Source organism: Lagenorhynchus albirostris, chromosome 4 (assembly GCF_949774975.1).
Source record: "Lagenorhynchus albirostris chromosome 4, mLagAlb1.1, whole genome shotgun sequence".
Lineage (NCBI taxonomy): Eukaryota > Metazoa > Chordata > Mammalia > Artiodactyla > Delphinidae > Lagenorhynchus > Lagenorhynchus albirostris.
In genome coordinates this window covers 82,160,578-82,175,048 of record NC_083098.1, presented here as the reverse complement: position 1 = coordinate 82,175,048, position 14,471 = coordinate 82,160,578, and the positions used below count along the sequence as shown (strand labels likewise).

The 14,471-nt window shown below is 37.3% G+C and overlaps 1 protein-coding gene across 2 annotated transcripts in view; it reads right to left on the bottom strand.

Annotated features, from left to right (window-relative positions):
• Positions 1-341: 341 nt before the first annotated feature.
• The window catches only part of ATP8A1 (ATPase phospholipid transporting 8A1), a 236,858-nt gene continuing 222,728 nt past the window's right edge, over positions 342-14,471 (bottom strand). For both annotated transcript variants that reach the window (XM_060148261.1, XM_060148260.1), the window contains 3 exons: positions 13,430-13,522; positions 5,984-6,075; positions 342-4,772 (listed from right to left, as the gene is read on the bottom strand). In XM_060148261.1, coding sequence (XP_060004244.1) covers positions 4,675-4,772; positions 5,984-6,075; positions 13,430-13,522 — 283 coding nt within the window. In that variant the 3' untranslated portion in view covers positions 342-4,674. The remainder of the gene's footprint in view (positions 4,773-5,983; positions 6,076-13,429; positions 13,523-14,471) is intronic.

Sequence of the window (14,471 nt, the reverse complement as noted above, 5' to 3'; positions counted from 1 at the left end):
TTGAGGGTTTTATAAAGCAATATAGTTTCTAAAACTAGCAATTAAATCTTGAACAAGTTTCTTTATGTAATGGTAAAGTTTATTTCATTTTTAACAACAATCAGAGAACAAAATGTTTAAAATTTGCCGTTTAAAACATGCACATTCACAAAAGGCCAATGACACATAACACTGCATAGAATTGAATATTACTCGACTTTAATAACTATTTATAAAACAGTGCATTGAACATCGAGATAAACACACCTGAGAAAACTACTATAATCACAGATTCAATACTCTCCACTCATGCAGCTTCACAATTTCTACAGCAGTTTCAGCAGGAATGGTTTTTCATGGAGTTGAAAATACTATTTTATCTTTAATGCAAACTGCAATTTTCCATAGTAGCTGCCTTCCAAGGCTGCTTTTTTTAACCTAATAAACTTGAAAATGTGAAAAATGAAGCTTGAAGTAGTAAGACAAACAACAAACAGTATTTACTGCATTTATGGCTTCTAGTCTAGAACCATGAAACATAAAAATATATACTTTTAAATATTCTGCTCACATCTTTGCAAGAGCAGATTTACCTATGGAAAGTTGCTGTTAATTCAAAGTAAGCAAGTATGAAATCTAGCTTTTTTTCCCCCCTACTTAAGGGAGATTTATTTGCTGAGAAGTTTTGTGAGCTTTATTAAGAAAAGTTCTTAGAGGCAAGCTAAACAAAAGTCTCAATTAAATTAGTTCAAATTTGTTTGTAAAATAATTTACTTATTAAAAAAAAGTTGTGTGGAGGACCAATTAATTTGTCCACTGAATATGAAATTCCAGGTAGGCCATGAGAGACTTTTATAAGGCAGAAATAAACATCAAGATTTACAGCAATAGCCATGCACTGGCCTAGGCCACTTTACATATTAATTCATGCAAACCATAAACCTATCAAAAACACAGCTGCTCTCATATAGAAAATAAATCAAGACGAAAAATGGAAAACATTTATTTCCTTTCCTTCAAAATTTAACTTACATTCCATTTTAATAGCTGTTGAAGGCTAATTAAAATGCAGCAAAGTATAACAGTTTCACAAGTGACTTCAATTATTTTAACGTGAGAAAAATCAGACTATGGTCTCTTTAAGAGGCATTATAGAAATGCTGATCATTAAAAAGCATTTATTAGGCACCGAACTGCATGGTGTTACATTAAATAATTTACAAAAAAGAATTACATAGGTCTGGTTCATATGATGTGAATAGGGTGGGAATTTTCTCAATGAATTTTGTACATAATTATAGACTTATTTGGTAATATAAGTTTTAGAACCAGGAAACATCAAAGGGCAAACTGCACAAAAATAAACACCAATGATTATTTAGCTTTGTAATAACGATGACATTTTTAGAAATAAAAAATTGTGAATATGCAATCCAGTACTTTCAGAATGGCATTCGTTTCCTGAAAGAATATTTAAATGACAGATTACAAGTGCTGTACTGTGCACAAAATGCAGAACTATCACGTGACTTTCATACTGGATATTTAGAATGCAGAATTGCAAAACTAAAATATAAAATGTTATGACCAGAATAAGTGTTGATTTCTTGAATTCATTTTTTCCCCTGGAAATTAAGAGGAATCGCTGAGTCCATTCAATGACCATACAATTCACGTAAATGGCTAAGACTGAATAGAATACACGTTCACCTGACTTCATTAGAAAAAGCTTTCAATTAACTTTGCCACGTTGCTGAAGCAGGCTCACGTCAGACAGAGTGGCGTGTGGGAGGGTAGGCAGCACATATGTCATTTGAAATTTACTACATTCCTGAGAGACACCATTTTCCTGCTAATAATTTCTACCATATAGCATCTTTCTGGGTGGGAGATACCAATATATTTTTATATGAGTATGTAAAAACATTTAGAAAGTTCATGCTCAATATCACTGTGTACTAGTTAACACTAAAGAAGCAACCTCTAGCTTTTCAGGGTGAAATGAATGAGGATTTTCTGCAGTAAGTAGTATTTTCCGAATTGTAAACACTGTAAAGCAACGGTGTTAGCGTTTGCCGGAGTTCCAACAAGGGACTTTTTAATCGAAGAGTGTCCCTTATTTCAGAAAATACATGTTAAAAGTCACCTCAACTGTTTATTTTAATCCTGGTAAAACTCTGTTACTTCCCCCCCCACCCCCCACCCAAGGTTAAAGAATCAGAGGGTTTTTCTCTAATGAACACTACAAAGTCACTGCAATTGCAATATTATCTTTTAAGTTGTACCAAGGTGGTCACTCCTTGCTGCCTACTCCCAACTCCCACCCAAGAAGCTAAGAGACTGACTTAATGTTGATAATTCAAAAATAGATCCATGGGACCAAAAGGCATAAATTAGTCATGTTTCAGATCACGATCTTCCACATGATTAACCATGAGTCTTGCACTCATGTTGAAGGGCTCCACAGAAACGACCCATGTTTCAGGATAAAAATAAAGCGTTTCGTTTAAGTCATAAAATTCAGTTCTATGACACTCATCACATTTTGATATTAAAGTTTTGGGGAAGGATGTCACCTATGAGGTGAGGGGAAATGGAAGCAGCCCTTTTCTGGAACTGCTATGAAGTGTTCCTCCAGGGGGATGTACCTCATTCTTCTTCTTTTTAAAAAATCCTTATTCGTTGTACTTGATTTTTGTTTTTCATTTTTTGTGGTTTGACCTCAACTCTCATCATGGAGGCCCAGAAAAGCTGCTCTGAAGAGTCATTCAGTAGACAAAGACTGTGAAATCTGAATTTTGAACATGATCTTAGACCCTTACGCCTGTGGTCTTGTTAGATGTTTGAATTTATGATTTTCTTAATCTGATCCCCAAATGGGAAGGGTCTGGGGAGTGAGGTATGTCAACTCCTTGTCCCCTTTAAGTTCAAATTATGTATGTTATAACCTCTCTTATGTGTAGAAAATGTGGGAGGCATACAGGTAACTAAAAATACAGAGAAGGAAATAATATATAGCTGAATTTTAAATCTAGATTGAGAAAAAGGACAAAAAAGATGGGAATTATTAAACTCAAGGAGTGATTTGAAAATCTCCTGTCTTCTCACTTGTAGTCGACTTATTTTTTTTTAAGAGGAAGTTGTACCAATTTTGCTGGTAAGTCCACTTAAAGGCAAACAGGCTTTTGAATACAAGGCAAAAAGTTTGCTTCAATCTCTGAGGTGTATCTGAAAGCTAGAATTCTTTTTATTTCCACATGAAAGCATTATGTTAAAAATAGTGTAGAAAACTGGTTGTGGTTTTTAAACAGCCCCTTCACCATTGATTGTTGGTGGCAAAATAGGCCTTTTCAGATGTCTTGGAAATGCTGAAAATAATTAAGCTGAACACACATTTTAAAGCATATTAACAAAAATCTACTTTTCTTTGTAAAGTTATAGGCTTGAGTACAATAGATGTGTTTAAAATGGGTAAAAGGTACTACTTATTTGTCCCAATTAGCAGTGTGTGACTAATTTTGGGAGCTGTTTGACTAGTGAACTGTGAAGTCATTCTCAGTCTTATGTACGGGGCAGTCACCATAACACTGGGCGTGCCATCGAGGACAGCAGGCATCTCGAGTGGGCAGTAATAGGGAAAACCAAAACACAGGACACAAGCTGAGTCTACGGACATTACAAAGGCCCATGCATTTATCCAGCATGGTATTCCAAACACCTGGACAGAAGCATTGGGAATCTCACATAAATAGGTAAGCGTATTTTTCTTAAAAGAGAAAACTCGAAGACAAAATGACATCAGTCTACAGCAGAAGCCAGGTTGTTAGAAAAATCTAAATGACAATGAAACCTCATTAGAAAGGATGGAGACATAAATACAGTTTTAAAAATCAGTATCATAAAGACAGTCACATACCACGTGTGCACTGCAACTTGAACAAACAGACAAGACGAACGAGAAAGAAGCATTTGTAAGGCTAAAGGTGCAACATCACAGATTTTAGTAGCAAATGCCTTGAAATACTCGTTTTTGCAAATCACTCTTAGATTTGTAAAGTCAGGCATGCAGATCTTACAGCAGAACTAGAGGTAAGCCTTCTCTTAAATTTCTGGGCAAATGACTACTGAATGACAAATACATTTATTAAACTTCTTTGGCAAACATTTATAGTGACAATTTTTGACACAAACACATTATTATTAATGTCTTGTTTAGAAATTTTGCTCAGTGAGTCGCTTCCTTAAGAAGGCTGGTTTTTCTCAGCATATTCTGAAATCTAAAATGGATATCAAGGAGTCCCTTTAACTTACTACCATTTTAGAGATTTGTAAAGGTCGGTCGCTTTGTGGTATATCCAAGACATTGATAGTTAGTGGCAGCCCCAGAGTAACAGCATAAGAATGCTGACCTATTCTCAGTTTAAGAAAACACTCTGGCAAGATACAAGGTCATTTTCCATTTCTGTTTACAAAGACTTAGTAAATACTTTAGAAAATCTGAAAGAGATGGTGTTACAGTGTAGTTGCACAGTGCTTATGTCTATAATATACATGAATCTGAATGTCAGTCAATGAGATGAGTTCAGATCCATTTCCCCTCCTTGGACCAGGCTGGAATTGGTCAGCAGATTCTGGTGAAGACCTGGGAGCTCCCCTTCGAGATGTGTCAGAGCTGGCCTCTCATCCCTCCCCCCGTCACCACTCATCGGGTCTCTGCTTTGTGGTATCATACGCTCTAATCACTTCAGACTGTGAGACGATTCCATTTTCATCTTGAGAGAAAGCATACCCGTCTGTAAGTTAAAGATAAAATAGAAATGGTCATCTTGAAGTCGTTGGAAATCTCTGTTATTCTGAGTGTTGAGCGCTCATTTCCTAACTTGGGGAACTAATGCATCCCTCCCACCTTTAAAAGCATGAAGACACTAGTTTTTAATGTCTGTAAAAGGTATAGACTCAACTGCAAAATGAAGAGTGAGATGATGGTAGCTTAGATTCTAGGAGCTGTGTTCCCTAGACGAACAGATGCTCTCGGCCCCCCTCAATTCTCCCTTCAGCATCTCAAGTCCAGCCCCTCTAACGTCTGCTTCCTGACTAGCAGAGGGGTGGGGAGTGCAGTCAAGTGGGTGCGTGTATTCCATATAGATCAGGCGGATGAGAGGGAAGGAAGAATAAAAGCAAGGGAGAGGAGGAGATAAACACACACAACTTCGAATAGTGGAAGCATGCTCTCCTTCCCTCAGAAGACATTATTCTGGGCTCTCAGCATCTACAAATAAACTCACTCATGCCCCAGCCTGGTCCAAGGGGGCTTGGGGATAAGAAATGACCTCCAAGGGAATCCCATCTTTAGAAAAGGCCTCTTGAAGTATAAAGAGCAAAAGCATTAAACATGAGTATATATAAATGAAAATAAATTACATGTGGAAATAACATGAAACAAATGATATATTACTAACACACATACATTTACCACAGGGCTTTATATATTATATTCTTTTTTAGATCCTTGAAATGTTAAGAGGGTGTGATACCTAATAATTTCTTACAACTCTAAATATTCATAAATATTTTTGAAGGGGAAAATACATGTTTCAATTGTGCGATGTTTCACATACATGTCATTGCGTATGAAAGCTGAAAAGGCTCTTGCAAAGTTATTCAAGTAGGAAAGATAACAATACAGAGTGAGCTTTTAAGAGTTAAGATTTATTTCACTGGTTCTTTTTAAGACTTAAGGAAACAAGGGGCATGCCGGAATATTTTTCTTGAAGTGAAAGCAGCAAGATTTTCAACTGCTCTATCTCTTTTGCTGAAAGTGAGATGGCTGTGGTCAAAGGAGTCTTTAAACATTTGTTATTTACATAAAATGTTGCAAATGTGCAAAACTTGTTTTAGGTGTTAACTGTAAATAGTTAAATATCTCTAAAGGTAAAATACTGCTCTCAGATCCTATGAGGTAATGGCAGAGGATGTGTTTAAAAAATAGAACTCAAATACTTACGGAGCAGGTTTTGTTGCAACGATTCTGATGGGTACAAGTTCACGTGGTTCTTCTTAAAGACATTCTTGAGCAGTTGCGCCCTCTCCGTGAGGCTGCGGAACAGGTGCAAATGTGTGAAATGAATTATCAACTCGGTGGAGAACCCAGAGAGCCCACAGGACCACCAGAGAGAGTCAGACTGACACAAAAGATTGCTTGAGAAATTCGGAGTCTAGTGATTATTTCAACCCCATTTTCTCAGACAGCAAATGAGGTTTCAAGTACTGGATACTTTTGAGGCCATTTTTTCCCCCCCTGACAGCTAAGGAGAGTTTTGTCCTCAGTAGTCCAGTCAAAAGATTTCCCCACCCCCAGTTATATTTAAGTCAAATACAGACACAGAACCTGCACAATATAATTAATAAAAAATACAAACTCTACCAGTTGTGTTAGTAGCTTCTAAAATCTTGGAATTTAGACTTACTACATATAGCAAGCATGGCATTTTAGAATTAAAAAAATTAACCATTACTATACCTTTTTCCTACTTTGCACATATTCTGGTGTAAAATAATTTTTTTTAGTTATACAGAAAAATCTGAAAAATTATGCAAAGAAGAAATTTCACAGACTTTTTAATTAGAAAAATTCCATTACCACTCTAATATGGTATGAAATGTGTTCCTTAATTTCATTTTAAAATAAAAAAGCTGTTTTCAGAAAATAATTTACTAGGTAAAGTGACAAGAAAAAACACATTTTTCAATAAACGTTGAGAAGAATCTTCTCTGCAGAAACAAACCCATGTAATTATGTAACTTCTAAAAGCAGAATGTAAGAAATAATGCATCTGTTTTTCTCCCCTGCACACAGAACAGTGTTTCACCCAGTAGGGAGTCAAATACTTGTCGGATAGATGAATTTGAGTAATAATTCCAAAGTGCACTTTTAAACATCATCAATCCTCCCAATCATGCCGTTTCTCCATTGGCTGATTTATAAAACTTTGCTTTGATATCAAACACATAACAAGCATGAAGAGCTAATAAATAATCCACATGTGTTGCAGCAAATGTTTATGCAATTTTGTTTTAATCACTGGAATTGACTCAGTGGACAAACTTCCATCTTTTAGTTTCCCCACTTTAAAGCTTTAGTTAAACTGCTGTAAGTTATGTTAGTTCTGTATTTTGCCAATTTTTTTAGACCCCGAAAGGGAACAATGTTTATCATATGCAAAAAAAAGGATCATCTGCAAAATGAACTCATTGTCATTACACAAACATTTAGGCTTTTGCTGAAATAAAATATTTAGAAATGTTGACATTTGTAGTAGTCTTACACACATTTTTAAAAGTCTAGGGGTGTTAACTGCTATTTATTAGACATATTTTATTGTCACTGGGAATTAAGGCAAGAAAGCTAATTAATCTTAAAACTCCAGTGGTTTTGCAAAAATTTGTAAAACTTGTTTTTGCTAGTGAAATAAACAGATATGGGGAATGAGAAGGAGCCATTTTTACAGAGTGACTTTTCTTACTCTGCTCTTAAAATGATCTACTGTTACAGACCCGGGGACTCACAGGGACACTAAAATATGTAACCGCTTTGAGGAAGTCGGCAGCTTTAGCAGCAGGTGGTCTGATGTTGTTAGCAGAGCATCGTGGATGGGGTGCTTGGCAAGTCTCTGGTGTTTAAAACTGAAATGACTACAGAAGACTAGAGGACGGCAATGTATCATGATAGAGCTTCTTCTTCCCAAAATACGTTTTCCAGGTTTCGGGCTGGCCTTCCTGAATGCATGATACTTTAATACTACAACATGATACTTTAATATTACAATTATGGAAGCGATAAGAAGGCAGATGTGAGAATTGCCCCTTTCATATTATGGCAACCTAAATATATGAGATAATGTAATTTTGTTTTGTAACGGTTCATATAAGGCTAGTTTTATCACTCAGCTGTTACATCAAGTTAATGTCTAGTGTTAAAAAAAAAAGCAGAAAAGTCTCTTTCTGGGGAAAGAAGCACACTACTGTGGAAAGAGCCTGGGCTTTGCAGTCTTACTTTGGTTTAATTCTGAGTCTGTTACTTATTAGCTGGGTCACCTTAGGCAACCTTTCTTGGACATCTCATGGAGAACAGGACAATTCCTAACCTCAGGCTGACAGGAGGATTCAGGGAGTTGTATAGCTTCAACCACAGTTACTGGTACTCAGGAACCACTCAACACTTAGAAGCACTAGTTCTTCCCACCCTTACTATCCCCCAGATCCCATGGAATTTATTATTTAAAAAACCCCAACTAGAACAGAGATCATCACGAAACAAAAGATACTCTGTGAGGCTCATTTCTGATGACTTGGTTTATATTCAACATTATCTCAACAAGAAGTCTATTGCTGAACATGAGTTTTAACTTATAATGCCCCTCACTCCACTTCCTTAGGAAAACTACTAGGTTTTTTTTGTGTGTGTTTTGCTTTTTGCCTTGGCTACGCTGGACCTCTTGATAGAACAAAAACTCCCTCCTCAGAATATAAATGCCGTTCATGGGAGGGTGCTTAATAAATAATAACTGATGATGATTTGTATCTCTCTAGTCCTATCCCAATTTTGGAGAACTACTCATCATTTCAAAGTTATGCAGTTTCTGTACCATCAATGTTTATGGGTACTGATATCACTATCAAGCCACATTATAAAATATACTGGTAACATGTTAACATTAATAGACATGTTAAAAGTTTAGTTTTTGTTGAACAGTTTAACACAGTGTGAGGAGAAAAAAAGACTCTAGGATGCCTTCTAACTAAAACCACATCTTATTCACAACTCTCGTTCAGTAGTTTTACTCAGTTTGTAGGGTCTTTCATGTACATACCAAGCTATGTAAATTTTCGATTTATTTAATGCAATCACACAATTACCACTTACGTTATTTCCAAGCCTGTTAAAACGCTGCAACTTAGATATTTGGTGAGGTGAGGTGGAAATATACCACGTTTTAAAATAAAATTTCATTTAGAAATACTAAACAAAAAACAAACGTAAAAACTCATTTACTGTCCTGGAACATGTTGTCTTAAGGTATTTTCAGTTATCTTTGAAGAGTGGTCAATTTGCATTTGTTGTTTTATTGGGTTGTCAAGCTGTTTTCATTCATTCATGAAATGTTTTAGTGCATAGCATACGACAGCTGTCCTGTAGTAGGCAGTGGTGGTGGGGAGATGAACGATGAATATAAGAAGCCTAAGTAATCTCTGCTCTGGAGGAGGTATTTCATCGTTCTGTCATGTTTCTTTACAAATGTTGGATGGAACCCTTATCACAGGGATGAGAGTAGGCTGGGGGAAAGCATTTGATATGTCCTCCTATCCTAATCACCTCCCCCGCCACCCCGCGCCTCCGCCCCAGCCTCAAAGAAATTTATGTAATCCTGATATAAAACCCAGGTGAAAACTGAAAAATATAGTTTCTTTTCTATTAGTTCTGGGGCAATGTTAAAATTGCTTTTCATTAAGGTAAACAATACAGAAAAAAGCTGGGAGAGAACACCATCACCACCCCCATGACCAAATGATCTGACTGACATCCATACTTCCCTACTGTCTTTTTTAAAGCTAAGGCTGTGGGCCACACAGTGGTGATAGACAAATTAATAGGGACTGACCTGAAGATCCTGGGCTAAAATTCTATTTAGTAACGGCTGATGATGATATGCTGGCTAATGTCTACAGTTAGATACAAAAAATTATGAGACTCATTATTCATACTGCCTTACTATAAGATGCATTGCTTCACACACACGTGAAAGGTATCCAGTAATAACTGCCCTGTCTCTAATGAGCCCATTGTCCACAATCCCTTATTTTAAATCTTTGGGATTCTGAATTCACATTTTGTTTTGTTTTGTTTTAGAGAAAGTAATACGTTACACACAATGTGTAGATGTAATACTCCCAAGTGGCATCTTAGAGGCCCATATTCTAAAAATTAATATTCCTGTTATAAAATACAGGAATATTACATTGTAGAAAAATAAACACGATCAATGTATTTATAGTACAAATTGTTTTGGTTCTTCCAGCAAACTTTGCTATAATAAGCCTATGGAAAAAATTGAATTTCAAAGTTTTTTGGACTTTGGGAATGAAGATGCTTCGGCTCCCTAGTGTTGGAGCACGTCTACATAAAGTAAAAGCAAAGAACAGGATCTCACAGCTTAAAGTCATTTTCTTAACACACAAAAATAAGTCATGGCTACACAGTATTAGGAATAAGGTTTGGCTTTATTCTCCCAATTTTTTAGACTTAAACTGATTTCTACCATAACCCATGGCTCAAAAGCAATATACTTAAACGATGAAACATACCTTTTTCCTCAAAATTTCGATGTAAAATTAAAATACATCTAATTTGCTGGAAATTATGATAAGTGGCATACTCTTTCTATAAAAAGGACTAATTCTTTTAACCAAGGTGTTCCAATTTTTGAAAATGAGTAGAGATGAGAAATAAATTCTTATAAATACTAATCTGAATACAGTGCTTACAAGTAAGTTATAGTTTGACACTCTTTCATTTTACATCTAGGTTGACTTCATAGTAGTGCTTAGTGAAGATGAAAAAAATTGGGATGATCAACCCGCAAGATCTTTCTTAAGAATTGCATAATTCTATGACCAAAAAAGTAAACAATCATTAACACTAGGCGTTACTAGTTTGGGAAGTGTAACCTATATACTTCTATGTTCTTGTTATCACATTTTAATTTAATTACCCACAGGTCAACCCCACTACTCAACTATCCTTTCACCCACCCTTTCGTTCGTTTGTTCATTCATTCCTTAGTTAACTCTCTTGGCCATACATTCATCCACTCAACAAATATTGACTGAGTGCTACTATGTTCCTGGCTCTGTGGCCGGTTCTGGGTTGCAGTTAAGACCAGGACAGAGGCCTCTCCTATAAGGAGCTCCGTCTAGTAGGGGAGACGGACAAGCATAGGGCGAACAAATACACTATATCATAATGCAATAAACGTAAAAACAGAAGAACAAACAAGATACAGAGATAGCAGAATAAGAATTGATTTTATCTGTGAAAGGCTGAGGGAATTGCATTTGGACTGGGTTTTGAAAGCAAGGAATTGGATTACCCAGTCTGTAAGGGGTATCAGCTCTAGACAAGGAACAGCATGTGTGGAGACCGGGAGGCGTAAAATAATGTGGTGTTTTGGCACTCAGGGAAGCCTGGTATCACTAGAATACACAGAAATCACTATTTCTTCCTCTTTGAAAAATGCAGATGAAATTAGCTAGTTTTTTGAAATTTGACATGAGTCTTATTCTCCAAGGTTTCTGAAAGAGTTCTATCAATAAAATCTGTCTGACAATTTCTAAACTGCCTTAGAATGTAGTTTGGTGTTAAGACTTTTCCAACCAGTTGCTACTTTTCCCCTTTCACAGATCTTTTTCTCCCCCTTCCTCTAGCTACCGTTTAGCAGGGAGACACCATGCCGCACTGACCATCGCCATCCTTCTCTTCACCGATTGGCAGCAACGGCAACACAGGGTCCCTACTGTACTAGGGGTTTTTGTCTGGGGTATTCAGCTAACATCTAACTTAGTCCTGAGTCCTTAAGAAAAGCTGAACAGCTGTTTTAGGCAAATGAGCTGAGCAGAAGCAGGAAATTTATCAGATGCATTTCCTTGGAGAAGCTGGTTGTCAGTTACGGCGGAATTGACTTCTTTCCTTCTAGGTTCTCTGACTTATTTAATGTAAGGGACTACACACATCACAGACTCAGGTCTTTAGGACCCAGAGGTCAGAGGTCATCACAGGGAACCCTCAGCCTGACTTAGGAATTGTTGAAGTCACCGATATACTATAAACGATGGAAAACCAGTATCACATGGAGGGGCTTAACGTAGGTTTTATTAACATACAAATAGGAGAAATTTACTAAGGGTAGTAACAATGCTATCAGTAGACTTTCCCTAATAATTGTGAATAAATATTTTGGTTCACAATTTTGTGAGCTAGAACTCTTACCACATCCTTTTTACAACTAGAGTGAAAGAGGGAAAAAACATTTACTGAGGAACTAGTTATGAAAGGCAATAGAATAGATGTTGACTTGGAGGTGAAGGGAAGAGATGAGGAGAAGGTGGAGGGAGGAGTAGCTACACCTGTAACCGCAAAGGTAGCAGCCCATCAGGTACACAGGGACACCGACTCGGAGAGGCTACGCACTGTCATGTTAGCGGCAGGCTAGTTTTGCTGCCATCCTACGTTCTTGAAAAGCAGCAGCAGGAGGCAGAATAGTGCATGGTTAGCAACAGGGTTTCTAGAATCAACTGACATGGGCTCAAGGCCCAGCGTGGTCACTTCTGACCTTGAGAACCTGGTCTGTCTAAGCCCCGGTTTCCTCATCTGGAAAAACTGGGGATGATGGATTTGTACAGGGTCGTTGCAGGAGTGTAATGCAATAGTACCTGTGAAGCGAGGAGTGCAGCACCCAGCACGTGGTGCACGCCCCACAGATGCCAGTGCTGTTATTTTTAAGAGAGGCACAGACTGGCGTGTGACGTGCTCCTTCGGCCTAATGAGAGCACAAGAGGGCTGGAAGCCAAGGTCTCAGCCTGAGTTCCCAGTCTGACACTCCACTGTGTCAAATTGACTAACAACAGTGAACCACGATGAAGGTGACACAGACCAGGGCAAAACGTTTCCTATGGTTGAGACAAAACTTTAGCTCACTTTAGTGTGATGAAAGACAGAAAGAATAAATTCCTCGTATTTTCTTCATAATTGTGGTGTATCACAGAGTGCTTTCATATAAGTTTGAATTCTTTTCTATAATGTTTTGTGAAATTTAGTCAATTCAATTAGCTTTCTAACCTTGCTTTTTTGCGGGGCGGGGGGCGGTAAGGAGGACTTGGAAGACATAACTGACTTCATATATGACAGACATATGCCCAGGTCAGTTCCTAACAATGTACTGAACCACAAAGGTAACTGTGGGAGAGCTGACTTTATGTCAAGCTCTGATTTTGACTATATTCTACTGTGTTATTTGTTTTCTTTTTCAGTTTAATAATAAACACTATTTGTACCTACCATTTATTGAGTGCTCATTAAGCACCAGATGGCAAGCCACCTGCTTTATCCACAGTATTTTATCCAATTCTCACAACTGGCCATGAGGGAGGTATTATCACTCCCATTGTATAGATGAGAAAATTGAGGCTCAGCAGCACTAAGCAACTTGCCTAAGGTCACCTGCAGCTTAGCGAAGAAAGATGTGATCTGAATCTGCATCTCTCTGACTGCAAAATTTGTCAGTGACACTGCTAGCTCCATGTTAACAGATAAACACGTTTAACTGCTTATTTCCAACCACTAGCAAAAGACATTTAAAGTTCATTTGGAAAAGAACATATTCAGGGCATATTTTACCTTTTCCCAAGCACAACTGCTCCTGGGTCTTGAGATTTCGCCTCCAGCTCCTGAACTTCATCCACTAATGTTTTAAAAGCAGTCCTCTTGATACTGCAAAAAAAAAAAAGGGTAGAAGTATTCGTGTGAAGATTTAAGACTTTATGAAACTAGTTTTGATCATGCTGCTGCTAAGTACAACAGTAACCAGTGTACAAGCAATTTTTCCATAGAATCTAAAAAACTACAGTAGGGACTTCCCTGGTGGCGCAGTGGTTAAGAATCTGCCTGCCAATGCAGGGGACATGGGTTCGAGCCCTGGTCTGGGAAGATCCCACTTGCCGCAGAGCAACTAAGCCCGTGTGCCACAACTGAGCCTGCACACTAGAGCCCGTGAGCCACAACTACTGAGCCCGTGTGCCACAACTACTGAAGCCCGTGAACCTAAAGGCTGTGCTCCACAATAAGAGAAGCCAATGCAATGAGAAGCCTGCGCACTGCAACGAAGAGTAGCCCCCGCTCGCTGCAACTAGAGAAAGCCCGCGCGCAGCAACAAAGACCCAACACAGACAAAAATAAATAAATAAATTTATTAAAAAAAAAAAAGACTACAGTAATTCTGGGCATTAATATAATTATAGAAACAATAGTCATAAAATAAATGGTTTACGTTTACAATATTAAAACTCTCAGTTATTAAATAAGCATCACATTAACTAACATTAATGATATCTTTTTTGTGGGAAGAGAGGATACTTTAAAACTTATAATCCTTGAGAAAGATTAGTAAAGTTGTAGTTTCTTCTATTCTGTTTTATGCATGTTTAGAATCAGGCAAGCAAAAATTCCCTTTCACAACTACTGTTCACTAAAAATTTATATATATATGTATTTGGAGGTAAAAGAATTTTTTCTTCTACCTTGAATGGGTTTTTCAGGCTGATTAACAAAAATGTTAATTGAAGCTACCTGCTTTACTTCTGTTCGCTCTTTTAAACTAACTTAGTTTTCTAATTCTTCAATCACTCCTTTCTTCTTTATGTAGAATTAATATTACTAATTC